The following is a 24,121-nucleotide window of genomic DNA, read 5'->3' as shown; positions in this document are numbered from 1 at the left end:
CGACCCTCGACCCTCGACTCCCAACCACCAGACTCCTGCACACCACCCCACCCCCTCCAACCCTCAAACCCAGACCCAAACAAAACGACAAAAAAAAAACAATGACCTTCACAACGCACCTCCTCGCGCCCCCCTCCCCCGCCTCAAACCCAACAACTCCCCCAAAATTCACCCTCCCGACCCCGACCACCCCAAACCCACCCACCAACCCCCCACTCCTAACCGACGCCCTCACCATCCGCCAAACCGTCTTCATCGACGAACAACACTGCTCCGCCGAGGAGGAGATCGACGCCGACGACGGCCGCAGCTGGCATTGGGTGGTGTACCACTCCCCAGATGCACCGTCTACCGGGACAGAAGGCGCCACGGACCGAGAATCTGCTCCCCCAGACGCAAAGGAAGGCAGCCGCACCCCCGTCGCGACGATCCGGCTCGTGCCGCCGCCGAATGTTCACAGTCACCATCCCAATCACAGTCCCAATCCCAACGGGGCTGAGAGTGGGGCAGAGCAGGCGGCGGAACAAGACCAAGAACAAGAACCCTACATCAAGCTGACGCGGGTGGCGGTGCTGCGCGAGTATAGGGGGTATGGGCTGGGACGGGCGGTGGTGGAGACGGCGTTGGCGTGGGCGCGGGAGCATGCGCGGGAGATTGATGAGGCTGCGGTGGCTTTTGCTTTCGCCACAGCTTCCGCAGAGAAAGATGGGGGGGAGGTGGTTGCGCGCCCCGTTTGGAATGGGTTGGTGTTGGTGCATGCGCAGACGCAGGTGGAGAAGATGTATGAGCGGTGTGGGTTTGTGACGGACGAGGGGATGGGGCGGTGGGATGAGAATGAGATTGAGCATTTGGGGATGTGGAGGAGGCTTGTTTTGGAATAGAGTCCGAAGGCTTTTTATATAGAGGGTGTGGTGTGTGGTGTGTACAGAGAAGGTTACGATAGAGAAGGCTAGAAACTACAAGGGTAGTCTAGAGGAGAAGGGTCTTCTTGGATTTTGTTCATTCTGGTGAGATCTAACTCGTTGTATTGGAAGGTCGGGTTGATAAACACCGCACTTGAAAGTAAAAAAAAAAAGATCGCCGCTCGTAGCAACATGACGGGGTATCCTAAGCATAAGGAGACAAGCAGAAGACAAAACACCTCCGCCTCTTTGACGATCATTAGAAAGAAAGATAACACCACAAGACAGCAAAGCAACAAAAGGTCTTCCGAAACTCCGCACAGTAACACCGAAAAATGGATCCGAAAAAGAAGAGAACAGCAGAGCAAAGGTATGTTCTAAAACAGGTATGTACGAAGTGAAGTGAAGCGAAGCGGGCGTCGGTCAGCATGGATCATTGTGGAAGCCGACACGACCCCTCGTGTATGGGCATGTTCGTTAATGCGTGAAGTCGTAGTCGTTTCAGAAAGTGCTCCAGTTCCAGCCGCGAGGGACGCTGGCAGCGATCTCGGTGGATTGTCCAGGGACACCGTTCAGAGCAGCGGCCTTGAGGCTCTCGACCGGCGAGGGCTTGGTGGCCAGGGAGACAGCGCGGTCGGCTTCGCCAACGGTACCGGTCTGCGCATCGAGCTGGGTCTGGATCTTGTTGAGGCGCTCAGTGCGCGACTCCTCCCAGCGCGAATAGGCGCTCCAGCAGAGATCGCAGGCACGCGACGGGACACCCTCGGGGTGGAAGCGGGCATTCTGATCCAGAGGGACGACATAGGGGGTGTGGGAGGAGCAGAAGACATGGCCGCAATGGCGGCAGTGGTGGCGACGCAGGAAGATGCCGAAGGAAGAGCGACAGGTAGGCGAATCGCAGTTGGGAGAAGCAGAGTCGGCCTGAGGGAACATTGATGTTAGCTTGAGTTCGAGCGGATGATGCAGGGGTGCGATGGCGTCATGTCGATCACGCGATGATTCGCAATGGCACGCCTTGCGCGACAGTGCGACGCAGGCACGCCATAGTGACTTTATAAAACACCCGATCGCCCACCCAGGCAAAAAAGGGGGAAAGAGATACTCACTTTCCAGTGTTCACGAGTAGGCTGGCCGGTCACCTCGCCAAGGTCTTCTTTCTTCATCCACTCATCCTCAGCCAGCTTGCTGACAGTCGATCCACTGCTGTAGCTTTCCATGGTGGAGCGACGAGTAGCCGGGACGCCGATTTCGCCTTCAGTCAGGCTGTCCAAAGAGCCGTGGACACTGCGAGGAGGAGAAGGCGGGGAGGCTTTCTGAGTAGCGTGGTCGTTGTTGGGACGCAAAGCAGCAGGAACATAAAGGGGACCCTTCAATGGACGAAGCTGCTTGCTATGGAGTGGAAGGTACTGCTGCTGAGGCGAGGCAGGCGAGTTGTTGGCGGTGGTATCGGCGGAGCTGATAGGGGTGGGTTGGCCGTAGAGGGAGATTTGGTTACCCGCAAGAACGGGAGAAGTGGTAGTGGCGGTAACAACGTGGGTGGCCATTTCGGGGAGATTATGATATCACCACAAGGTCGGAATTGTGATTAAGATTGACGAGGTTGATATGACAGAAGGCGGTGGAGAGGAGAGAAAATACACGAGATGAAGATGAGGACAGTAAAGAAAAAAAAAATATAGTCGCTTCAAAGTGTATGAAGAATCGAAAGGATGGGAGGTAATTAAGTATGAAGGAGATCTTGACGGTTTCGTGCGAGTGAGACGACAAGGACGGGAGATGATCCAGATGATGATGTTAAGTGATGTTAAGGGTTCGTAGTGAGTTTAGATCGAGCACACGGTTTTCGACAGAGAAGCTGGCTGGAACCAAAGAAGCATCGCAGTGGCAAGCAGGAGACGCGGGTTGATAAGGTTCGCTATGACGAAGGCGATCTGAGGATAAGCGCTGATAGACAGATGCTAAGACGAGACCGGTTGTGGATAGAATTGGTTGATGTTGGTAGTGGTGGTATAGAAGTGTAGTAACCAGAGATCAGGTTGATCAAATAAATTTGGAAGGAGGTAGTATTGGTATTATGTATCCAGCACTATCACCAGTGCAGTTGGGAAGTAACACTTCAAATCCGGAGAGCGAGAGGGGGGGGGATAACCCGGATACTAATATAGTTCTGGGTGTTTTGTATTCTGCGGGTTGGAGATGGGAAATTAATTTAATAATTAGGGTGGCTCTGTTTGGACAGACGGACGGACTGCGACTGCTCTCTTGCACTGTCTTCTTGCTGTGTCTCTCTGGTCTGTCTCTCTCTCTCTCTCGTTAGTCTAACCTTTTGCCATGCCTGCCTTGTGGGGATGCACGCTAGCGGGTGGAAGTTACCAAAATAATTTAATTTACCAAGAAAACATAAAGGCCATTTAGAGAATAAATTAAAATAAAATCAAATAAAATAAAATCAATTCAACAGGCGGGTAAGCTAAACGAAAGTCGGCGGCGAGATTACCATTGGGGAAGCAAAGAGCAGAAAGAGGGGAGCCCTGAGGGAGGGAGGGATCAGCATCTTTTTGGTGGCTTTTTACTCGATAAAAGGTTGAGGCTAGAAAGTCCCGAAGAAACAGCAGCCGGTGGAGCCGTTGGAGGCGATGCTTTCCCGTCAGAATTACCCTATTCATCATCCGCATCGGACTGACCATACTTCGAGTACATTCATACATACTCCGTACATACATGCCAATCAATGATCAATGGCATCAAACCCAGTCGGATAATATACAGGCGCCTGCAGGAAAGGATATCTGCAAGTCTGACTCTGACCACCCCCTCCCGGGGAAGTAGGGAAAGGGGGAGGGATAGAAGACCCAAAGTAAGAATTACTCCCTGATACTGCACCTGATACCAGGAGGACTGTACATGTACATCACCTACTAAGTAAAGGTTGTAACATACCAAACAACCACTAACTATACTCCCTCCCGATCGGAAGCATGTCAGCCACACTATTCCTAAACCAGCACGGATTTTTACCGAGGATGGCCCTGAGATGAAGGGACGGATGAATTGTAGGTAGACTACGGAGTAGTCAACCTGGAACTGATCGGATGCAACTGTTACTTGTTCTATCAATCAGCCTGAGTAGACTAAGTATATCCATCCGTCTTTGACTATCAGTCCTTGATTCTAACATCAATCGCGGACGACAATCATGGACATGTATAGAGGTTCCAAGCAAGGCAGGAGTAGTAGACAGCTAAGCACAATCAATGTGACAAAGTACGACTACCTCTGGTCTCATTCCTTTCCCATCCGTCGGATCTGAGGAACTGGAAGAAGGACTCAATCAGGGATGGATGCATCCATTGCCAACCAGTCAATTTCTTTTTCCGAAGCAGTCAAGTCATGATGACAACCGAATCTAATTCCTTCCTCCCCCTCCTCTCTTTCTCCGTGTCTCTTGTTGACCGCCTCTTACAATCATCCCATCCCCTCCCCCCTAATTACACATTCTCACGATGAATCATCGATCAAGCCGGTGGTATGAGAATCAAGTATGCATCCCGGTCTTGTGGCAACCAGTTAATCAACCCTGAATTGACAAGCATGATAACTTTCCCCTTCAGGCGATCTCCATGCTCTGCTCTTGTCTGTTTCCCCACTCGTCCTCAGATGGATGGATGATGGATGGAAGTGAAGGGGTTCCATCTTTCTTCCATCTCCAAAGTTCAAACCCACACCCACCCACCCCTCTCCCCGTGGAGCAGTTCTCTACCGCGCTCCTACCAAGCTGGAACGCTACATTTCTCGGCGGCTACCGGTGAAATCAGAATAGAGATGGTGCTGGTTGGACGAAGAGAAGCCGGAAAGTCGCCCCACTGCAACCTCGGCTCCACCGACCGACCGCCTTAGCAGAAAGCAGTGACCGCAGAGGGTTACTCTCTTAGGAAGAGTTCACGAGACCCGACCACCACTGCAACCACCGTATACTGTACATTCGGTATACCCTACCTGGCCAGAATCAACCTCGGGGTGATTATGGCTACAGCTACATCCTTTCCGTCACCGACCTCACTATCTATCGCCCTCCCCTTGCAAGTGGCTCACATTATTACTTCTTCCTTCTCGGCAAGGACACGGGTAATCTGGCGGTGACAGACCGACTAACTCGTACTACCCATCCCGTGCCAATCAATCCGGTCGGATAAGGATTAGAGAATAGATGAAATGGAATGAAGAGCTTCGGAAGCCGTGGAAGTCCCAACTCCCAAATCAATCTACATCACACTAGGTACGGTTCCACCTCTTGCACGGTGAAATTGAACCCGGTACCCAATGACTGCTGCGGACGGCCATTCCCAATGCAGCGGATCTTCCTGAGCTCGCCTGCGGATTGGCGACTTGGACCATCAGCTTATCGCTACACGATCATTGGCCCTGATCCTCTTACCACGTTGTTATTGGCCAGTGCTCTCCGACCAGCACGGACAGACCCCGAAAGACCAGACTCCGACCAGCTGGACGGTCGCCTCTCCAGGGCGATGTTCCCGCCGCCGCAGCTTCGGGCAAACTGGAACCCGCCTGGAGTCGATTATGTAACAGTTATGACTGTCGCGGTGGCTTCATTACCCCTTTGGGCTAGCTCTTCCGTTGTACCTCGGCCGTTGAGGGCTTGACTTGTCTGCTTAGCCTACTTTGAAGTGCTCTCCAGCTTCACTCAAGTCACTTTCACTGACACTGACTCGCTGCAGGCGGATCTTTTGCTGACCGACCGTTGAAACTGGAGTCTTCGACGCCTCTGCACGGGATCCAAGCCCTGTCAACGTACACCCTACGACGGACAGAGTATAGGTCAGCTGGGCTCACTCGCGTACCTGACAGCTCCCGGAGAGATAATTGACCCGTCTGCGACTCCCTCGTCGAGTCGTCCTGCAGTCTGAAACAGTATCCGAAATTGAGAGTCGTTCGGGAAGCCGCTACGGCGAGTCTAAATTGGTCAGGATTTCACTAGTCCTTCCATCGGGCTCGCTGGTTGGTGCGACCTGCAGCCATGGCTGTAAGACATCCGCCGCCGTACAGGTGCAGTCAGCCCCCGGCACTGTCGGCCATCGTAGCTTCGACAGTCGTTTGCTAGACTGGGCACAATCATCATTCAGTTGCCCTGTCAGGGCAGTCTAGACTACTCCTCTTACTAAGGAGGGCAGCCTGGGGATGTTCATGTACACTACTGCAGGATCCGAACTAGTCTGTCCTGCCAATTGCCTTGTCTTCACTTGCAGGGACCAGGAATCATGACGACAATGGCGTCTATACCTCGCAGGGATGTATGAGCCAGGAACTATAGTTCGTTCTACTATATGGAAGGCGCTGGAAAGGGTTCTTTCCGATGGTCTCAAAATTCGGGGCCAACCTGGAACGCAAGTCGGCATGGACGATGTAACAGCAATCGGCAGCTAGATCAGCAGCTAGAGCGCATCGAAAACAGAGCGCGTGTGACGAGGCAGCAAGACGCCCTGCCCAACAATCCATTACCCTTAGGCTGCTGAGTAGCACAAGTCGCTAAGGAATAGTGCCAAGGCCAAGCCTTCTGGCAGTTGATCTATCAATCAACTGCCTGCCCCTATGAAAGCACAGGCATTTTCGATGATCGCCCTAACTCATTTTGAATTGGACGAGAATCAACTCCCGGTCCACGGGGAATGATCTCCACGACGCTTTGCAGAAGGATACGACGGAGTAAACCACGTACGGCATCGTATCAAACCGGCCGGATTGCTAAAGTAGAAACCTAAAAAGGCACTCAACCACAGAAAACCCCTCAAGTTCTCGTTGGGTCTTGCCGAGACGGAAGATGGCTGGAGACTTCGAACAGCAACTCCCGGTGAAGGTGAAGGGAACGAAAACAGACCGAAAAGTCTCCGGGCCATTTTCTGTCTGTCTCGCCTTCTCCAAATTGGATGGAATCCCCCAGCAACCCGTTCTTCGCCTCCCGACACCAACTGCCAGCAGGGCTCGGAACCATGGGTCGAAGGTTGATGCTAAGGAGAGACTCGGGGAGGATCTCCGTCGATCCATCCTAACTCAGTAATCTCGTCGAACGCTCGTCGAAGGGCTCGAAGGGCTCGAAGGGCTCGAAGCCCCCCTCGCCCGTCCGGTGGTCCGAGAAACGATACTGTCGTTCGAGAGATGGTACTCCGTAGAATCCATGTATCTTCAAACTGTAAATACGGGGATAGAGGAATTGTTGATCACCGTGGACAAAAGGGAGCCAAGGGGTCCAAGCTGGATCTTGGGGTCGTTTCGAGTCGATGGAGCATGTTTCTCTTTCTCTAGAGTCTACGATCGGTACCAATCTGGTCACCTGGCTTGCTTCTCTTGTCTTCTCTGAGCAATCGAGTTTAGCGCTTTGCTTTTGCTACGACAATTAATGAAACTAGACAATTGCCTACACCGCACTGTTGTTTCGATGAAGAGACGACGAAAAGAGGGTGGAGAGGATGGCCGCAGGCACCAACGACTAAACAAGCTACTAACTACTCTCAGCGCTAGTAGTAGAGCAAAGTAAACAACAATCCACTATCCACGGAGTAGACTTGGCCACACAGCAATCAGCAATCAGCATCCACGACAACCACCCAAGCAGCCGAGCCGAGCACATCAAGCGACCCAGTCAGCCAAAGGCCAAGGCTCAGAGAGGAAACTTAGCTCGTGCGCGGAACCTTTTCTTCAATTTTGATCCACTTGTCATCTTAATCTTTCTCAGCAACCCGCGGACATCCTCAGAAATGCCCCTCTTAGCGTTGAAGAATCCCCCTACGAATAGTAACGGTGTACGTATACTACCGTATACCTCGGCTTCCTACACCCGTCTACTCGTAGTAATGAACGCTCTACTCTTCACAAGCCAGGTTATCCTTAAGAAAGATATCTTGCCCAAGAAGCATCGCCACATCGTGGCTGTGCTCTTCGCGCCCTCTTTTCCCACGTCTGTGTCTCCATCGATCGCGACGCATTGCCAAATATACTTCTTCACAACATCATCGACTACGTAGTCTAGACTCGAATTAACTCTACCCAAAGCGAGAGAAGCAGTTAAAGCCGAGATTTATACTCTACACCAAGAAAAATCTTAACCTTCTGCTACCAGCCTACTAGCCTAGCCTACAAACTCCCTCCCCCCCCCCCGGCCCAACAGCGCAAACCATGTTCCAGTAGTCAGTCTAAACCTAACCCAAGTCTAGTTGGTGTATGTACCTAGTGCAGTGCAGCAGCCCTGTCAATCGTATTATCCTTCCCTCGACCGGACCGGTTCAAAATCGAATCTCGGTCGAGAGACAAGAGAAAAGATCTCAAATGCATGAGGATCTCGATTTGGTTTGGTTTGGGCGCCGGGGATTTCCGCTAGGTTGGTTTGGGTTTAACCTGCGCTTTTGCAGATGGATGGATGGTGGTGCAGTTCTGTGGATTGCGGTGGGGGGTGGGTTGGCTATGGTTGTTTGTTTGTTTGTTTTTTGCCTGTAGAGTATCTAGGTGATTGTTTCAGGTGATTGGATTTGCTTTTTTGCTTGGGTTGGCTTCTAGAGGTATTTGGGGATGGGGTGCAGTGGGCTGCTGTGTGCGTATACCGACTTCTTTCGGGGAATACATACCGCTTCAAAATACGGAAGGACTCGTAGATGTGTACGTGGTCTGTTTCGGGTGTTGTGTTGTGTTGTGTTGGGGAGGGGAGGGGGGCCATAGTTTAATCAGATGGAGGGGTGTCAGAATTCAGAAACTGTCAGGACGGGTCGAGAGAGAATTGGGGAATCGGAGATTGGTAAGGTTGGGTGGGGTGAGAGGACGGAGGGGGGTTGTTTGTGGGTGCGCACTGCGCGCACTGCAGTTGTTTACTGTACTCCGTACTGTACTCTACATCATTGTGCCAATTCAACGTTGGCCTGAGTCTCGTCTAGGACTTCCTTAGACAAAGAAAAGGGGGAAGTGCGATCCGCAGTGCCGCCGCACTCATCTTTCGCCGGGATTGGAGATTGCCAGAGCCGGGAGATCTTCCCCGTGGTACTCCGCGCAGCTCCGTACAAACATTCCAGTTTCCTTTGCGGTTTCAGTAATGGGATGAGACGCTTCAGATTCTCGGCGATCAATTCAGCCAGCACCATGGATTTCACATGCAAATAGCTTAAGTCTACATGAATAAAACACTTCGTACTTTGTGACCCGGACTGGATGTCTGAGCCCTTACTTGCAGTGATGCACATAACTCATTGCGCATGATATACATAGTTAGTTGGCGACCGTGTACCCCCGTACATGGATCAGATTCGATATATCAACATCTCTCCAAAGCCCAAAGCCACACACAGGCAGCACTTCCAGCAGCAGTAGCTAGAGATCGGATGGAATGTGCAGTGTACTGTCTGCGTATGCAACCATCCTATCTCAGTGGCAAGCAGCGAGATGAGTCCATTCGGTTTCTCCTGGCTATGTTGGACCTCGATCAGTTGGTGGCTACTTTCTATGAGTATTCTACGGAGTACTCCGGGCAACAGCTATGTAGTTGCGGTGTTGGCCAATGACACCGCCACCCGGTGATGGAAATGTGGCAAAAGGGTGGCACCCGCCCGTGACCCGTCCTCCCAGGGCGCTCATCGGTCACCTGACCCTGACTGACCTCCCCCGCCGCCGCCACGAGAAGGAAGCAGCGGGGAGGAGACTCTCTAATCGCCATCACCGGGCGGCTCAAGTGGCGGCGGGGTTCGTTTCGTCTCCAACCTCGCCTGTCCCGAACCAAGTGGACTGTTATCATTCAATCAGATTGTTATTAGCTAACCCTCAGCTCTCACCGAACTCATTCCAAGAACAGCCCTTGCCACCTCTACACAAGCATGCTCTCATACAATGAGAATGGGTTTGATGGGGGAAGTTCATCCATTCCCCTTCAGGTCACCGACCCGAGACTCTGGGGACTTGGGGACTTGGGGACTTGGGGTGCAATGTCAGTTACCCCTTTCATTATCACCCCAGTTGGCATGTATCAAGGATCAGTGTCAAAGGATGAGCGGTCTCGGGTTTGTTTGAGGGGTCGATCTGCAGCGCACGGAATGCAGGCGGGGTAGAGGGCGCGGCTTGCGAGCACTACTGTACTGTAGGTACATTGACCGTCTCTGCGTTGTCGGGATGAGGGGGTAAGAAAGTCTTCACCAACAACAACACCGGCTAACACGATGCCGGTTTCCTGATCATCGACTTGAGGGTGGTTTTGCCGAAGAAACCCCTATGCTGACGGTCTTTGTTCTCACAGCTAAACCCATCTCGCTACCGATGACGCCAGGGTCCCTCCATTACTGTTATCTATGGCGTCAGTCAAGATAAGATCGCATCGCGAACCCCACTCAAGGCACATATCAGTCTCACAGCTGTGTACCCATACTTTGGAGGCTCTTCAACCAGCCACATCATCGACTCCAAGTCGACTGGCTAATTAGGGGACTCTCAATTCCGTACGAGTGGTACTTGGATACTTTGATTTCCGATCCTAGTAACGACCGGGGAGGCTTGCGTCACATGGCACCCTTTCTCCGAGCCGATCAGATAATACAATGCAACCTGACTGAACACGGGCCACTTTAAGGTCTAGCCATCCCTCTTCCAAGGCCTCAATAGCCTGGACTGACCGTGTCCAAGATCCAATGGCGCTGACACGTGTGTATCTGCAACCCCGAATGTAATCAGTGCGTCATATGAGGGGTTCCTATGTCGGTTCCAATCAGGATATGGCACCCTCCCGGCCTATAGACCGAGATAACAACCAGTTGCGGGTGGTCGTCGGGCCCAGAACGAGCTGGGCAGCATCGAGGCTCTATGTCGATATCGAGATGCCTCGACAGGAACCGTACCGACTCGACTCTCATGCCTTTGGAGGGGATCGCTTAGGGCGCTTCCGTGACAGCTGACAGTCGATGCACAATCTGGTGTACCCCGCACCTGCGTCCCTGTGTTACTCACATGCGGACTGCGCTGGAGGGGTACAGCATGCCGCCCAACGCGTACCCTGTACGTGAATTGAATATGCAGCTCATAGTTCTGGTGGTGTCCTAGCCCCATGACACGTGTGAACCTGGTGTGAATCATGTCTGGATCCCTGTTGATGCCCTAGGACGACAAAATATCGGAACTGCCTGCTATTGATCTCGAAGCGCTGTATGCGCGAGTCGCGTTGCGACCGAGGGCAGAATCAATCGGAGATTGTACAGTCGGACTCCAGGATGGCCCTGCTCGCAACCCGACGCACTCGGCGTCGGGGCTCCCTGGTTATTGTAGCCTCCGGCTCAAATGATCCATTTCTCGTATCGAAGCCGCATGGCTGTCACTCACCCGATGCCTGTGATATGACTCGACGAGCCCTTTACAGACCGCCATTTGAGGCTGCGATGTCTATCAACTAACCAGTGGAATCCCATTTGTCCGGAGGTTGTGCATCCATATGACAGATGCTTGATGTGCATGTGCTCTTTGCGTTGAGGTGTCACCAGTGTTCGCGCAGGCTCATGTCAGATTCTCCGCAGAACGTATACAAACTACCAATGTCACCGATATGTTTTGAGCCGAAATTGTGGCTTACGATCAGTCGAGATGGCTTGATACAAGCGCAAAGACGCGAAAGAGATGCTGCATCTCTATCAGCAGGACGAGGTCCACACAGTCATTCGGTGCATTCTGTCCTCCCTTCCCGTGTTGCTTGACAGCTCTCGTCTGCATCAGCTACGGGTACGATCACATGCCAATTCGTCGAAGCATTTGACAACTGGTCGTTGCATCAGCATTGGTGACCAGAACAGTGCCATTCTCATGTCCGTCGGTCGAGAGGTTTCGCCAATTTCGGGTAGATGTTATGTTAAGTCACAATACTTTGTCGCCGTTGTCAAAGGACTACGTCACGGGTGGCCGCACACTGACCATCGGCAAGCGACCGCTGTGTTGTTGGATTAAGGATGTTTGCTCTATCCTGCATGCGATGCATTCGAACCACGGTGTGCTCATCATCCGAGGAACGTGCAGCAGCAAGCAAACTACGTTGCGACTCACGCTCAACGTCAGCGGATGTTCTACGTTCTTAGTCTGAGCAACAATTGTCGTTAGTCCCGACCACGACGATCCTGGTAGGATGCGATATTGTCCTTTTGCAGATCTTACGGTAAGAGCAATGCCAGAATTCGTCGTCTGGTCGAATCCAGGGCGTTTGCTGCTTGCATCAGTCGATCGTATAGGTTTCATGATTCTGTAGGAATGGTATCAAGCTTATTCGTTGTTTGTAGTCAATGCTAAGGTGAAAGCCAGGTTTCGTCTTCACTCTCAATCCCGAGCCATGTGATGCTTTATCGGACGGTCCTACACTTTCGCCTACGTAGCGGGCCGAAAAGATTCATTCGCAGGCATTCTCCGTGTCACGGGTCGTCTATATTGTTCAGAATGAAACAGTAAGCGATGGTCGCAAGGGCGAATAGTGTAGTCATTCCTGAGCAGTTGGCACTCAACTGCTCCTAGGTGTGGATAGTATCTAGGTGTTGTGCTGACCATATTAGAATTTCCTGCAATCCCACTGCCATTTGGAGAGTCTTGGTGTCCGACGAGCAGTATCATGGCGGTCGCGCGACGCTTTGCTCAGTCGTTAGAAGCAAGCTTACGATGAAGGCTTGCAGTATTCAGTTTAGGCGTTGAACATTATGGAGCGCGTCGCCGCGTCCCCTACGCTATGGCTCATTATATATGGTCATGAGTAGCAAGCTTTAGCGCAGGGAGCTATTCATTGTCTGAAGTTATACCACAGTTGACTGACCCTCTTAGGGAGTACAGAGGACTCGTTTCGCACGTTGACCAACTCCATGTGCATTGTTTAATCAATGCTGTCTCGGATACCATAGGCGAGCAACAAAGATCCGTCCGAGGTGCAGGAAGTCTCCCTAGTTTCACCTCGTTCCGCCTATGTTTAGAAGCGAATCCTTCGCATGTTCGGAATGGATCCTTCGCGTTAACACAATCAAATATATATCATCCGAAGGACGATACGAGCTCCTGGTCACGGATTACTATCCGAAAGCCTGTATCCTCCGGGTCGGTCGCTTCCGAACTTGGAGCGTAGGCTCGAGACAGTCACAGTTGTCTCAATCGCTACTATCCCAAGTTGAATCAGTAGTATCATTCGGATATCCCCGTGCTGTTTCGCATGCTTCAGGTTCTCCGGGAAAGAGTATCCGGGACGTTGTCGAGGGTAACTCTCAAGACAGAAATCTGCACGAGACCGGAGGTTCGCGCAACAGACCAGGAAAAAGCGAAGCGAGGTCGATTAGGCCATCTAGTCCAGCGACTAAAGAAATAGTGGTCGCAACGGGCCGGGCATAATCTTCAAAAGAGGATGGAATTTCCGCCTCCGGCTTGAAAAACCCTGTCACCCCTGCTGCTTTGGCTGGGCTAGTTGGACCTAGCACGGCACCGTTCGAGATGGCGCCAGCTCTACATCAGGCGTGCGCAATCATCGTATTTGTTTCGGACAAGGACTCGCCCTGCAGAATAAGAGCGAGCGAGCGACCGACCGACCGACCGACCGACCGACGGGTTGGTTGCTGGAACAAGCATTGCTTTATGATCTCTCACCTGCAGGTTGATCAGCTGCAGGTACAAACCCTGGCAGGCACGAGGCCGATGGCTCACTTCGACCGGCGTGGACCGCAAGGAATGAATGGCAGCAATGCGATGGAAATTAACTTTGCAGCTTGTCTCAAATGCATTGAGTGTTTAAGTATTAGTGTGGCCCAATCTCCACTGGGGATTGGTTCTACGAATCCACTTGGTTAGTGGTCTGAATTGTCTTACGCCAGCGTCCTTTTGTGACTTGTTCTTGATTTGGGACGAGTTCCTGGAGTATGGAGAACGGAGATTCGTTGACTGCGGCTGGTGGAGCCGGCAGACGGACCATTGAGAAGTTTGAGAGGTTTTTTGCTGCTTGGTTGTGCTTTGAAAAAGAATGGAGAGTGACTTGGGCTGTGGGCAACGGCACGCTCCGTCCGGATTTCCGAAGATTCCGTGACCAATTTGAATGTCTAACCCTGTGGTCAGGGACCGGGGAATGATCTGTGCTTTGGGGAGTGGTATGGGGTCGATTGCTGGCCAGATGAATTCCGGATATTGCTTTTGATAGTACTTACTCTAGATAATGTGTAGTGTCTTTGGTGTAATTGGGGTAATATCGGTGGTCGCTTGGCGTGTTCAGCTGGTTATTGGCTGGTGTTAGGGTAGACAGGCTACAGCCAAAGTGTCGGCCATGTGTCAGGTTGATTATCCGACATTCTGATAAGAGAGGGAGGGAGTGTCATCGTTGTGAGTCAGTTTATGCATACAACAACCCATGCATCTGCGCCGAGTACGGTGGGTTGTCGCGTGCCTGTCCATTGTACTGTAGTTCAATGTTAATGCAATTCAGTTGTTGTTTGTTGAGTATGCATGATGACTTAACCCGTCCTAGATCAACTTATTCTCTTCTCATCCATGGCTCCTCCTCCTCCTCCTCCCCCCCTCCTTGACTAAGATACTCACTCCTCTCAATTCCTACTCTCTTGTCGATCCCTGCCTTCTGCTTCAATGCTTCATCCATTGGGGCAAAGTTAATATCCTTTAAGTTTCGCCCAAGGATGAACTAACCACACACCAAATGGGGAATCGCATGCTGTTCCCCCCTCTCGTTGGCTGTCTCTGCCTCTCTTCCCCCTTGCCGCTCTCCGGTCGTCGTACGATCGAGATCTTGCGCTCTCGCTCTCTTGTCTCTCTTTCGCTCGTGCGGCGTTCCTGATGGTCCTGCAGCCTGCTGAACTTTTCGGCGGGAGGCGAAGGAAGTAATAAACCCTGCATGCATTAGTGGAAGTTGAGAAGATTGAAAAAGCACTCAAGCAAACCAGTTCTCTGCCCCTGGTCTTTTTTTTCTTCCTTGTTTGCTTCTTCTCCTTCTTCTTTGGCTACTTTTTTCTTTTCTTGTTCCTTTGTTCGATCTCCTTTCCTACCGTGTGGATAAGATAAGATCTCCCATGCTTTGCACCTAAACAGCATGGAGCAGCAGCAGCAGCACGAGGCCAAGCAATATGCCGGCGATCCTGCGGCGATTGAGTTGCATTCCCCCTCCGACGGTCGTCGTTCGTCTGTCTCGGCCCCCATCAATGCTTCCGGCCACAAGCAGGAGCTCGATCGGAATTTCGGCTTCATCAATATCTGTGGTCTGGCCTTGACCAGTGGAAATACCTGGATTGCCTTGGGTGGAAGTATTGTATGTATATCTTGTCGACCATGGTGGTAGTGCTGGATAGTGGCTGACTGTCATGCACAGGTCACAGCTATCTATGATGGCGGGCCGCCCGGTGTCATCTATGAGATGTACGTTGGTTCTACTGCATTGTTTTGGATACGCGTAAAAAGCTGACTGTCGCTTGCAGGATCGCCGCCTCCTTCTTTTACTGGTTCATCGCCGCCTCCCTGGCCGAGCTGGCCTCGTCCATGCCATCCTCCGGTGGAGGTGAGTCCAATCCTATCATGAAAGGACTGATGAACAAAGGACTAATGTTTGATGCGCTTGCTCAACAGTCTACCACTGGGCAACCATCACCGCTGGTAGATACGGACGTCCGGTCGGCTTCTTCGCCGGATGGTGGAACTTCCTGGCCTGGATCTTCGGCGCCGCATCCACGACGCAGATTCTAGGCACACAGGTGGTGTCGGCCTACGCGCTCTTCCACCCAGACTACACCATCCAGCGCTGGCACGTTTTTATCGCCTACCTGATTTGCTCGATCGGCTGCTGTCTGACCGTCGCCTTCGCCAACCGGGCGCTACCCATGATCGAATCCGTTGGCGGAGCATTGACGGTGGCCGGCTTCCTGATCACGGTGATTGTGTGCGCGGTGATGCCGCACGTCAACGGCCAACCCTACGCGACCGATGACTTCGTCTGGCGAGACTGGCTCAACGAAGCCGGCTACAGCAGCAACGGCTTTGTGTTTTGTTTGGGAATGTTGAACGGAGCGTTCGCCGTCGGCACGCCGGACGTGATCTCGCACCTGGCCGAAGAGGTCCCGCAACCGGGCAAGAACATCCCCATCGGCATGCTGGCGCAGTACGTGATGGGCTTCTTCACGGCGTTCCTCTACCTCATCGTCATCTTCTACGGGATCACAGACTTGGACGCCGTCCTCGACGCCCCCTACCTCTACCCGTTGACCGAGATCTACGTCCAGATCACCGGCTCGCGCGGCGGCTCCCTGGGTCTGATTATCGTCTCGCTCCTGCCCCTGGTCGTGGCCATCATCGGCTGCTACCTCACCTCCAGCCGTGTCCTGTGGACGCTCGCCCGCGACGGCGCCACCCCCTTCAGCGGCTACCTCCGCCGCGTCGACCCGACGCACAAGAACCCCCTCGCCGCGGTGCTCGTCAGCGGCGTCATCCCCCTCGTCCTGGGCTGTATCTACGTCGGCAACTCCACCGCCTTCAGCGCCTTCGTCAGCTCCTTCGTCGTCCTCACCACCATCTCCTACCTCGCGGCCATCCTGCCGCACCTCCTGCGCGGGCGTCAGGGCATCCCCCGCGGGTGGTTCTGGATGTCCGGCCCCGTGGGCTTCATCGTCAATGGTGTCACGTGCGCCTTCATCATCGTGTTCATCGTGATCTTCTGCTTCCCGTTCTCGATGCCCGTGGATGCCGAGACGATGAACTACACGTGTTTGATCACGGGCGGGTTCACGATCCTGATTGCGGCCATCTGGGTGGCGAAGAAGGGGGATTACCAGGGACCCACGGTGGTGGCGATCGAGAGCGAGGCTCTGGCTAAAGATGCTATCTAGTTGGATTTTCTGGATGAGAATCGGCAGGAGCAGAGCGATGATGTGGTTATGTAGCATATATTAATATTCAGATGCAGGTGGTTTTCTAAACCTGGAGATAATTCAAAAGTCGTTGATTCCTTACGTCTTCACTCTGTTCATGATCGTGTTTGTGTGGTGCTGTTGTTGCTGTAGAGTGGTGAGTTTACCTGTGGTTACCTTGTTGATACTACTCCCGGTAATCCTACCGGAGCGCTGACATGCTTAGCTTCGAAGAAGAGTGGTCTCGTAACCAAGCTACAATTGTTGTACTCAGAGGATCCAGTGCGGTGTCGTCGAAACCGAGTCCGTGGTTTTCTAGGGACAGAAAGAGACTGTGACTTGCGCATGGGGCAGTATGTGTCTGCCGAAACCATCGTTGGTGGGAGTAGTCGCCTCCTGAGCTGTAATGGCCTTCAATATATGGTCCAGTTTCATCTTCTATCCCTTCGCTCGGTGTTACTGGGGTTTTGTTCAGCTATACTGCCCACTTTATGGGCCTTTTCTTTCAGGGTGTCTTAAAATCTTTCGCTGCCACATTGTTGCCATGCGGAGCTCGAAGGCGATGCTACGCTCGAACATTCTCAGGGGTGGGACTCGAGGTCCGTGGAAGTCCCACAGAGATGAGGTTCCATTCAGGGTTTGTCATGACCATAACGACGAGGGGCACTGAGCAGCAAGGGATTGTAGAGGTCCAGCAATCGTCAGCACCGCCGGTCTGAACCATCGGGTCAGCAGTAGAGATGGTCTATCGAACCTGCGAGAGTGCTTGTAACGCAAAGTCATCATTGCATCGCGTTGTGTCGGGTCTGAATTCCCGTAAGATGTTCTTGACCTCCAGACTGTGCCGAGGTCATTCTCTCGCGATGCTTATGGAAAGTGAAGTGCATAGGAGGGTTGGTCAGAGCATGATCCGAGTGTCCGTCCGAGAGTGCTCAGAAAACTTGCGCATTGGATTGTCCTAAATGAGATACATGGTTAGCAAATAGTTCAGACATTAGCCTGTCCAAGGTGCGGGCCTCACCGACTCAATATTTTACCATTTCGTGTCAGTGGGCTGCTGCTGGAGGTACAGGAACTGCCGAGAGGACCGGTAGATGTAGTGTTGTGGAAGAATCGCACCACATCGGATGATCTCCGACAAGGTCATTTAACCGACTGTGACGCATTTCTCTGCAGACTCCTGCAAGGTTCTTCTTCTCCTCCTCTCCTCCTCCTCAACTCCTCCTCAACTCCTCCTTAACTCCTCTCCGGCTAAAGGTAAATCAAAGCAACTTGAAGCTAGGCAAGCTAGGGAAGGATTCAGGCTAAAGGAGGGAGGGAAGGTGATCGACACGCCTCTTGCACCGCATCGCCGGTTCTCCGCAGCCACCCCGCATCTATACTCGACTCCATTCAACTCGCCTCGACTCAACTATAAATTCCTTCACGTTTGCCGGCACAATTGAACATTGAGTATGACGTTGTCGCCCAATTTCCCCAATTCGTCTCATCCTCCTCCCAATCACAACCACAACCATCACCATGGCTGTGGCGGCTCTTGCTCTGCTGGCTCTACTGCCTCAAGCTCTGGGGCAACATAACAGCAGCTACGTGGATTACAACGTCGAAGCCAATCCGGACTTGTTTCCACAATGTCTAGACACAATCTCCCTGTCCTTCCCCGACTGCCAGAGCGGTCCTCTGAGCAAGAACCTCGTCTGCGACTCGACTGCCTCGCCCTATGACCGCGCCGCGGCTCTGGTCTCCCTCTTCACCCTCGAGGAACTTATCGCCAACACTGGTAACACCAGCCCGGGTGTCCCTCGTCTGGGTCTGCCTCCATACCAGGTCTGGAGTGAGGCCCTGCATGGCCTGGCTCGCGCCAACTTCACCGACAACGGGGCATACAGCTGGGCGACGTCCTTCCCCTCACCCATTCTCTCCGCAGCGGCCTTCAATCGCACCCTGATCAACCAGATCGCCTCCATTATTTCGACTCAGGGCCGTGCCTTCAACAACGCCGGCCGCTTTGGCCTCGACGTCTACTCGCCAAACATCAATACCTTCCGCCATCCAGTCTGGGGTCGTGGACAGGAAACTCCTGGCGAGGATGCGTACACTCTTACGGCCGCCTACGCCTACGAATACATCACGGGTATCCAGGGTGGTGTGAACCCAGAGCATCTGAAGCTCGCCGCGACAGCCAAGCACTTTGCCGGCTACGACATCGAGAACTGGGACAACCACTCCCGGCTGGGGAACGATGTCAACATTACGCAGCAAGACCTGGCCGAGTACTACACGCCGCAGTTCCTCGTCGCCGCGCGCGACGCCCACGTCCACAGCTTCATGTGCTCCTACAACGCCGTTAACGGAGTGCCCAGCTGCTCCAACACCTTCTTTCTGCAGACCCTCCTGCGCGACACCTTCTCCTTCGTCGACCACGGCTACGTCTCCGGCGACTGCGGCGCCGTCTACGGCGTCTTCAACCCCCACGGCTACGCGGCCAACGAGCCCAGCGCCGCCGCCGATGCCATCCTCGCCGGCACTGACATTGACTGCGGCACCTCCTATCAATATCACTTCAACGAGTCCATCACCACCGGGGCTGTCGCCCGCGACGACATCGAGCGTGGTTTCATCCGGCTGTACGCCAACCTCGTCGAGCTGGGCTACTTCGACGGCAACAGCAGCAGCAGCAACCCGTACCGCAGCCTGGGCTGGCCCGACGTCCAGAAGACAGACGCATGGAACATTTCCTACGAGGCGGCAGTCGAAGGCATCGTCCTCCTGAAGAACGACGGCACCCTCCCTCTTGCCTCCCCCTCCGAGGGCAAGAACAAATCCATCGCCCTCATCGGCCCCTGGGCCAACGCCACCACCCAGCTCCAGGGTAACTACTACGGCGACGCGCCATACCTCATCAGCCCGGTCGACGCCTTCACGGCCGCCGGGTACACAGTACACTACGCCCCCGGCACGGAGATCTCGACGAACTCGACGGCGAACTTCAGCGCCGCGCTCTCCGCGGCGCGCGCCGCCGACACCATCGTATTCGTGGGGGGCATCGATAACACCATCGAAGCCGAAGCCCAAGACCGCAGCTCGATCGCCTGGCCCGGCAACCAACTCGAGCTGATCTCGCAACTCGCGGCGCAGAAATCCGACGACCAGCCCCTGGTGGTGTACCAGATGGGCGGCGGCCAGGTCGACTCTTCTTCCCTGAAGTTCAACGCGAAGGTCAACGCCCTCCTCTGGGGCGGCTACCCGGGCCAATCCGGCGGCCTCGCCCTGCGCGACATCCTCACGGGCGCGCGCGCCCCCGCCGGCCGCCTCACCACGACCCAGTACCCGGCCGCCTACGCCGAGAGCTTCTCGGCCCTCGACATGAACCTGCGGCCGAATGAGACTACACAGAACCCGGGCCAGACCTACATGTGGTACACCGGCGAGCCCGTCTACGCCTTCGGCCACGGCCTGTTCTACACCACCTTCAACGCTTCCTCAGCCCAAGCAGCGAAGACGAAGTATACCTTCAACATCACCGACCTCACCTCCGCCGCACACCCAGACACCACGACCGTCGGCCAACGCACCCTCTTCAACTTCACCGCCTCCATCACGAACTCCGGACAGCGGGATTCCGATTACACCGCCCTGGTGTACGCCAACACCTCGACTGCGGGCCCCTCCCCGTACCCGAATAAATGGCTCGTCGGGTTCGACCGGCTCGCCGCCGTGGCGAAGGAGGGCGGCACGGCCGAGTTGAATGTGCCGGTGGCGGTGGATCGGTTGGCGAGGGTGGATGAAGCGGGTAACACCGTGCTGTTTCCGGGGCGGTATGAGGTGGCCCTGAATAATGAGCGCGAGGTCGTGGTCGAGGTGGAGTTGGTGGGTGAGCAGGTTGTGCTGTTGAAGTGGCCGGAGGAGGTGCAGGGGGTGGCGGGGGATGAGTAGGTTGTTTCCGGGGGGATCCCCAAAGGGATTAATTAGGGTTGTAGGATCGGATATATAGCACTAGACCGTTACCACCAGGTGATATGCAGAATGGATGCAAAAGTTACACATTCGGGATTTTCAATGCAGTGAAGTTGGATTCCTTTCCTTTCTCTGAGAGCAAGCAAGCAAGAATAACACGCTATGTACAGTACACACTCCTCCCCAGGCACTAGTCAAAGATGATTGATAATCATGAACAGAAAAAGTTAAACGCCCTCCGTGCAAATTTTGGTCTATATTCGACAACATACTCCGGGAGGGGGGGGGAAATCAAAAGCTCACAAGCTCACCCGGCCGTTACGGTCCTAGTAATGACAACACCTCCCTGAATACCAGACAGACCTACCGCGTCTCCTTCTCCTTCTCCTTCCCCCCACTCCGCACCTCCCGCTCCAACACATCCAACGCCTCCGCATACCGCGCGCGCGCCGCCTTCATCCCCTCCAGACTAACCGCCACCCTATGCACCTTCTGCGGGCGGTCCCCACCGTCCGCCTCGACGCGCACGATCTGCCCGTCCGCGGCGCCGCCGATCTGCTGCGCGAACCACTTGCCCTCGCGGTGGGCGACGAGGGTCCAGGCCGCGCCGGCCTGGCCGGCGCGCGCCGTGCGGCCCACGCGGTGCACGTAGGTCGTCACGCTGGTCGGCACGTCGTAGTTGACCACGTGCGTCAGCCGGGGCAGGTCGAGGCCGCGCGAGGCGCGGTCCGTCGCGATGATGATCGCGAGCTTGCCGCGGCGGTGGGCGGTCAGGGTCTTGCGCGAGGCTGAGGATTTGTTGGACTTGATGATCGTGCCCGTGCGCGACGCGAGGGTCGGGTCTAGTAGCGCGAGGAGGCGCGCGAGACGCGAGGCGGATTCGGAGGATTTGGTGAAGATGAGGACGGTCGGCGTGGTTTTGTTGGTGTTGGAGGAGGGGGAGGGGCGGGGGCGGGTGGGTTTGGTTCGGGAGGTGGTGGAGGCGCTGGAGGAGGAGCTGTCGCTGTCGCTGTCGCTGTCGGAGGAGGACTCGCTGGAGGAAGAATCAGACTCGCTGGAGGAGGTGTCGTCTGATTCGGAGTCCGAGCCTGAGCTGGATGTGTCCGAGTCTGAGTCCGAATCCGAATCCGAATCGTCCGAGCTGGACTCGTCCGAGGAGGTTTCGTCGGAGGATGTGTCGTCCGAAGAGGTATCGTCCGAAGTGTCCGAATCGGAGGCCTTGGCCGCTTGGTTGGTGCCGTTGATTCGGATGTGGGAAAGGAGAAGGCGCAGCAGGTAGAGTGGCTTGAGGGACCCATCGCCCACCGAGATCGAGTGCTCCTTCAAGGTCGGCGGCAGGGTGAACTGCTCGTCGGCGCCGGCGATCACGCCACTCTCGTCGTCGCCGACGGCGGCGGTATCGGTGGAACCCACAATGACAAGCTTGGGGTTGGCGAGTCGGAGAGAATTCAACTTCGTCACGTCCCGGGTCATGGTCGCACTCAGAACCACCTTCCTTGGCTCCCTGCTGTGGATCGGGAGGCCCAGCTCCGACAGGAAAGTCCCGCTGAAGCCAAACGCCTCGGGGGATCGGCGCGCATCCAGCGAGTTCATGACCACGTCAACCCATTCTTGGAAGCTCTCGTTGAGCAACCGATCAGCCTCGTCGATCACGAGCCATTCCAGGTGCTTCAGCGTAAAGCCTTTGGTGTAGCGGATGTGGTCGACAAGGCGACCCGGGGTACAGATGAGAATGTCAACGTTCGGTTCCGGACGGTGCACGTACCCCGGTAGAGCCTCGCTGGAATCCACCGCGTCGGTGATATAATCCTGCAAGTTGAAGTTGGTCCAGTCGTCCCCGGACATTTTCACATGCTGGCGGCGCTGGAACGTCGCGGGCCCGTACACCTGGTCAATGCGCATCAACGAGCGCTGTTCGTCCTTGATGGCTACATTACCCACAGCTGATCCCACGCGCAGGCCGGAGCCAGCAACACACAGTTCACACGCCTCGCGGGCCTGCTTCACCAATTCTCGGGTTGGCACGACAATGAGACCCCGCAGCCGAGGGGCAGGGATCTGCTCAAGCGCGGTGACAAGCGGTAGAACGTAGGATAGGGTCTTTCCGGAACCGGTGGCTGCAGAGACACAGACATCGCCGGCGTGGTTCTTAGGGCCCTGGAGTAGCAGGGGGATGACCGCCGACTGCACAGCAAACGCTTCCTTGTAGCCGTTATCCTCCAATACCCGCAGCAGGTTCGCATTAATTCCCAATTCAGAGAACTTCGTCTTCTCGGTCGCCGAGGTCCGCAGGGGATTGGCCAGCCAGGCCGGAAGCGACGAGTATGTAGGCTTCTCGAACACCTCGGGGACTTGCTCAGGCTGTGGTAGAGGCTCCAAGCCTTGCGCGACAACCGGTTCGGCCGTCAACAGTCCTGTAGAGTCGTCTTCATCTGTATCCTTCTTGCGTGCTTTTTCCAGCTCTCTCGCTTTCATAGACTTTTCGAACTTCGACCTGATGCCCGCAAACTTGTCCTTCGGTTTTGTGTCATCATCCGCCTGAGTAGACTCCGCGGCTCGGGCAGACTTCTTCGAGTCCTTGGCGCTCTTCTCCTTGACATCTTCTAGATTCGCAGGTTCCTCAGCCGATTCAACAGCAGTTCCTGATGTTCGTCGCTTCGAGTGCTTCGATTTCTTCTTGTCTTTAGCGTCCTTGCTTGGAGAAGACGCTTCGCTGCGGAGCGTCGAGACAGCACTCTCCTTCGGGGCCGATTCTTCCGGAACAGCACCGTCGGCCGCCCCCGTGGATCGCTTTCTCTTCTTGCGGACGTCTGAGGATGGAGTGGAGTCGGTTGCAGCACTCGGATCTTTCTTGGATTTCTTGGTCGGCGTGGGTGTCGAGGTAGCGACGGTGGAGCCATCGAGGTCTCTCTTCCTCTTGTGGGACTTCTTCGTGCTCGACGGGGTGCCTGAGCTCATGTGGGATGTTTCCTGACGCGCGGAGCGGTCGCCGGCCATGATCGCGAGGTCAAAAAGGGTCCTGGGCGGACTTTCGAAGAGGGCTGAATTGGAAATGCGGCGATCTTGCCTGTTGTTGCGAGTCTTTCTTTTTTCCAGCGGGGAATCTTTGAGACGGCAGAACAACACCACCGCCCGCATCGCCGCCCGCGCGTGGCCCTTTCGGGATGGCCTCATTCGGCCTCCTTTCTCCTCCTATCGCTCTCACAGCCTCCCTTTTTTTTTGTGGCTTGGACGTGGTGATTGAATGTGATATGGATGGCGGATGAGCGGATCTGATTGACAACTGCGCAGAGTCTCTCGAAGCCAGCTCAGGACCAGCCGCAGCCATGCCTTACAACATTGCGTGAGTCCCGTCGCATGTGGTTGTCGGAGCGAGTCTAA

General features: G+C 54.5%; 7 protein-coding genes across 7 annotated transcripts; 4 read left to right on the top strand and 3 right to left on the bottom strand.

The window, feature by feature from the left end:
• Positions 1-101: 101 nt before the first annotated feature.
• BO86DRAFT_317517 (GNAT family N-acetyltransferase) lies at positions 102-881 on the top strand (the record flags this gene model as incomplete). The annotated part of the gene is made up of 2 exons (XM_025668172.1): positions 102-346; positions 410-881. The coding sequence occupies 2 exons, from the start codon at positions 102-104 to the stop codon at positions 879-881; spliced, it is 717 nt and encodes a 238-aa protein (XP_025525703.1).
• Positions 882-1,272: 391 nt separating this feature from the next.
• On the bottom strand, positions 1,273-2,716 carry BO86DRAFT_144723 (FYVE zinc finger domain-containing protein). Its single transcript, XM_025666233.1, has 2 exons — positions 2,009-2,716; positions 1,273-1,823 (listed from the first exon to the last, which is right to left on the bottom strand). Exons 1-2 carry the CDS (start codon positions 2,444-2,446, stop codon positions 1,404-1,406), a joined length of 858 nt encoding a protein of 285 aa, XP_025525702.1. The 5' UTR covers positions 2,447-2,716; the 3' UTR covers positions 1,273-1,403.
• A 2,199-nt stretch (positions 2,717-4,915) lies between these two features.
• On the top strand, positions 4,916-5,625 carry BO86DRAFT_144714 (uncharacterized protein). Its single transcript, XM_025666232.1, has one exon. It carries the CDS (start codon positions 5,120-5,122, stop codon positions 5,561-5,563), a length of 444 nt encoding a protein of 147 aa, XP_025525701.1. The 5' UTR covers positions 4,916-5,119; the 3' UTR covers positions 5,564-5,625.
• Positions 5,626-6,549: 924 nt separating this feature from the next.
• BO86DRAFT_144703 (uncharacterized protein) lies at positions 6,550-7,106 on the bottom strand. The gene has a single exon (XM_025666231.1). It carries the CDS (start codon positions 6,960-6,962, stop codon positions 6,663-6,665), a length of 300 nt encoding a protein of 99 aa, XP_025525700.1. The 5' UTR covers positions 6,963-7,106; the 3' UTR covers positions 6,550-6,662.
• A 7,385-nt stretch (positions 7,107-14,491) lies between these two features.
• Positions 14,492-16,919, top strand: BO86DRAFT_390715 (amino acid transporter). Its single transcript, XM_025672463.1, has 4 exons — positions 14,492-15,195; positions 15,256-15,302; positions 15,362-15,441; positions 15,510-16,919. Exons 1-4 carry the CDS (start codon positions 14,980-14,982, stop codon positions 16,760-16,762), a joined length of 1,596 nt encoding a protein of 531 aa, XP_025525699.1. The 5' UTR covers positions 14,492-14,979; the 3' UTR covers positions 16,763-16,919.
• Positions 16,920-17,976: 1,057 nt separating this feature from the next.
• xlnD (beta-xylosidase XylA) lies at positions 17,977-20,769 on the top strand. Its single transcript, XM_025670084.1, has one exon. It carries the CDS (start codon positions 18,305-18,307, stop codon positions 20,717-20,719), a length of 2,415 nt encoding a protein of 804 aa, XP_025525698.1. The 5' UTR covers positions 17,977-18,304; the 3' UTR covers positions 20,720-20,769.
• Positions 20,770-20,841: 72 nt separating this feature from the next.
• Positions 20,842-23,797, bottom strand: BO86DRAFT_411308 (putative ATP-dependent RNA helicase DBP6). The gene has a single exon (XM_025674576.1). The coding sequence runs from the start codon at positions 23,735-23,737 to the stop codon at positions 21,104-21,106; it is 2,634 nt and encodes an 877-aa protein (XP_025525697.1). The 5' UTR covers positions 23,738-23,797; the 3' UTR covers positions 20,842-21,103.
• Positions 23,798-24,121: the final 324 nt, after the last annotated feature.

Source organism: Aspergillus japonicus (genome assembly GCF_003184785.1).
Source record: "Aspergillus japonicus CBS 114.51 unplaced genomic scaffold BO86scaffold_41, whole genome shotgun sequence".
Classification (NCBI taxonomy): domain Eukaryota; kingdom Fungi; phylum Ascomycota; class Eurotiomycetes; order Eurotiales; family Aspergillaceae; genus Aspergillus; species Aspergillus japonicus.
The sequence above is the reverse complement of the archived record's forward strand: the minus strand, read 5'-3'. Positions and strand labels throughout refer to the sequence as shown.

What these genes read in the sequence shown, in the direction of transcription:
- BO86DRAFT_144723 (XM_025666233.1), bottom strand. Translation starts at nt 2,446, where the DNA reads ATGGCCACCCACGTTGTTACCGCCACTACCACTTCTCCCGTTCTTGCG. An exon ending in CTACTCGTGAACACTGGAAA is followed by an intron (nt 1,824 to 2,008) that starts GTGAGTATCTCT and finishes ATGTTCCCTCAG; the next exon opens with GCCGACTCTGCTTCTCCCAA.
- BO86DRAFT_144714 (XM_025666232.1), top strand. Translation starts at nt 5,120, where the DNA reads ATGAAGAGCTTCGGAAGCCGTGGAAGTCCCAACTCCCAAATCAATCTA.
- BO86DRAFT_144703 (XM_025666231.1), bottom strand. Translation starts at nt 6,962, where the DNA reads ATGGATCGACGGAGATCCTCCCCGAGTCTCTCCTTAGCATCAACCTTC.
- BO86DRAFT_390715 (XM_025672463.1), top strand. Translation starts at nt 14,980, where the DNA reads ATGGAGCAGCAGCAGCAGCACGAGGCCAAGCAATATGCCGGCGATCCT. An exon ending in CCCGGTGTCATCTATGAGAT is followed by an intron (nt 15,303 to 15,361) that starts GTACGTTGGTTC and finishes TGTCGCTTGCAG; the next exon opens with GATCGCCGCCTCCTTCTTTT. An exon ending in CATGCCATCCTCCGGTGGAG is followed by an intron (nt 15,442 to 15,509) that starts GTGAGTCCAATC and finishes CTTGCTCAACAG; the next exon opens with TCTACCACTGGGCAACCATC.
- xlnD (XM_025670084.1), top strand. Translation starts at nt 18,305, where the DNA reads ATGGCTGTGGCGGCTCTTGCTCTGCTGGCTCTACTGCCTCAAGCTCTG.
- BO86DRAFT_411308 (XM_025674576.1), bottom strand. Translation starts at nt 23,737, where the DNA reads ATGGCCGGCGACCGCTCCGCGCGTCAGGAAACATCCCACATGAGCTCA.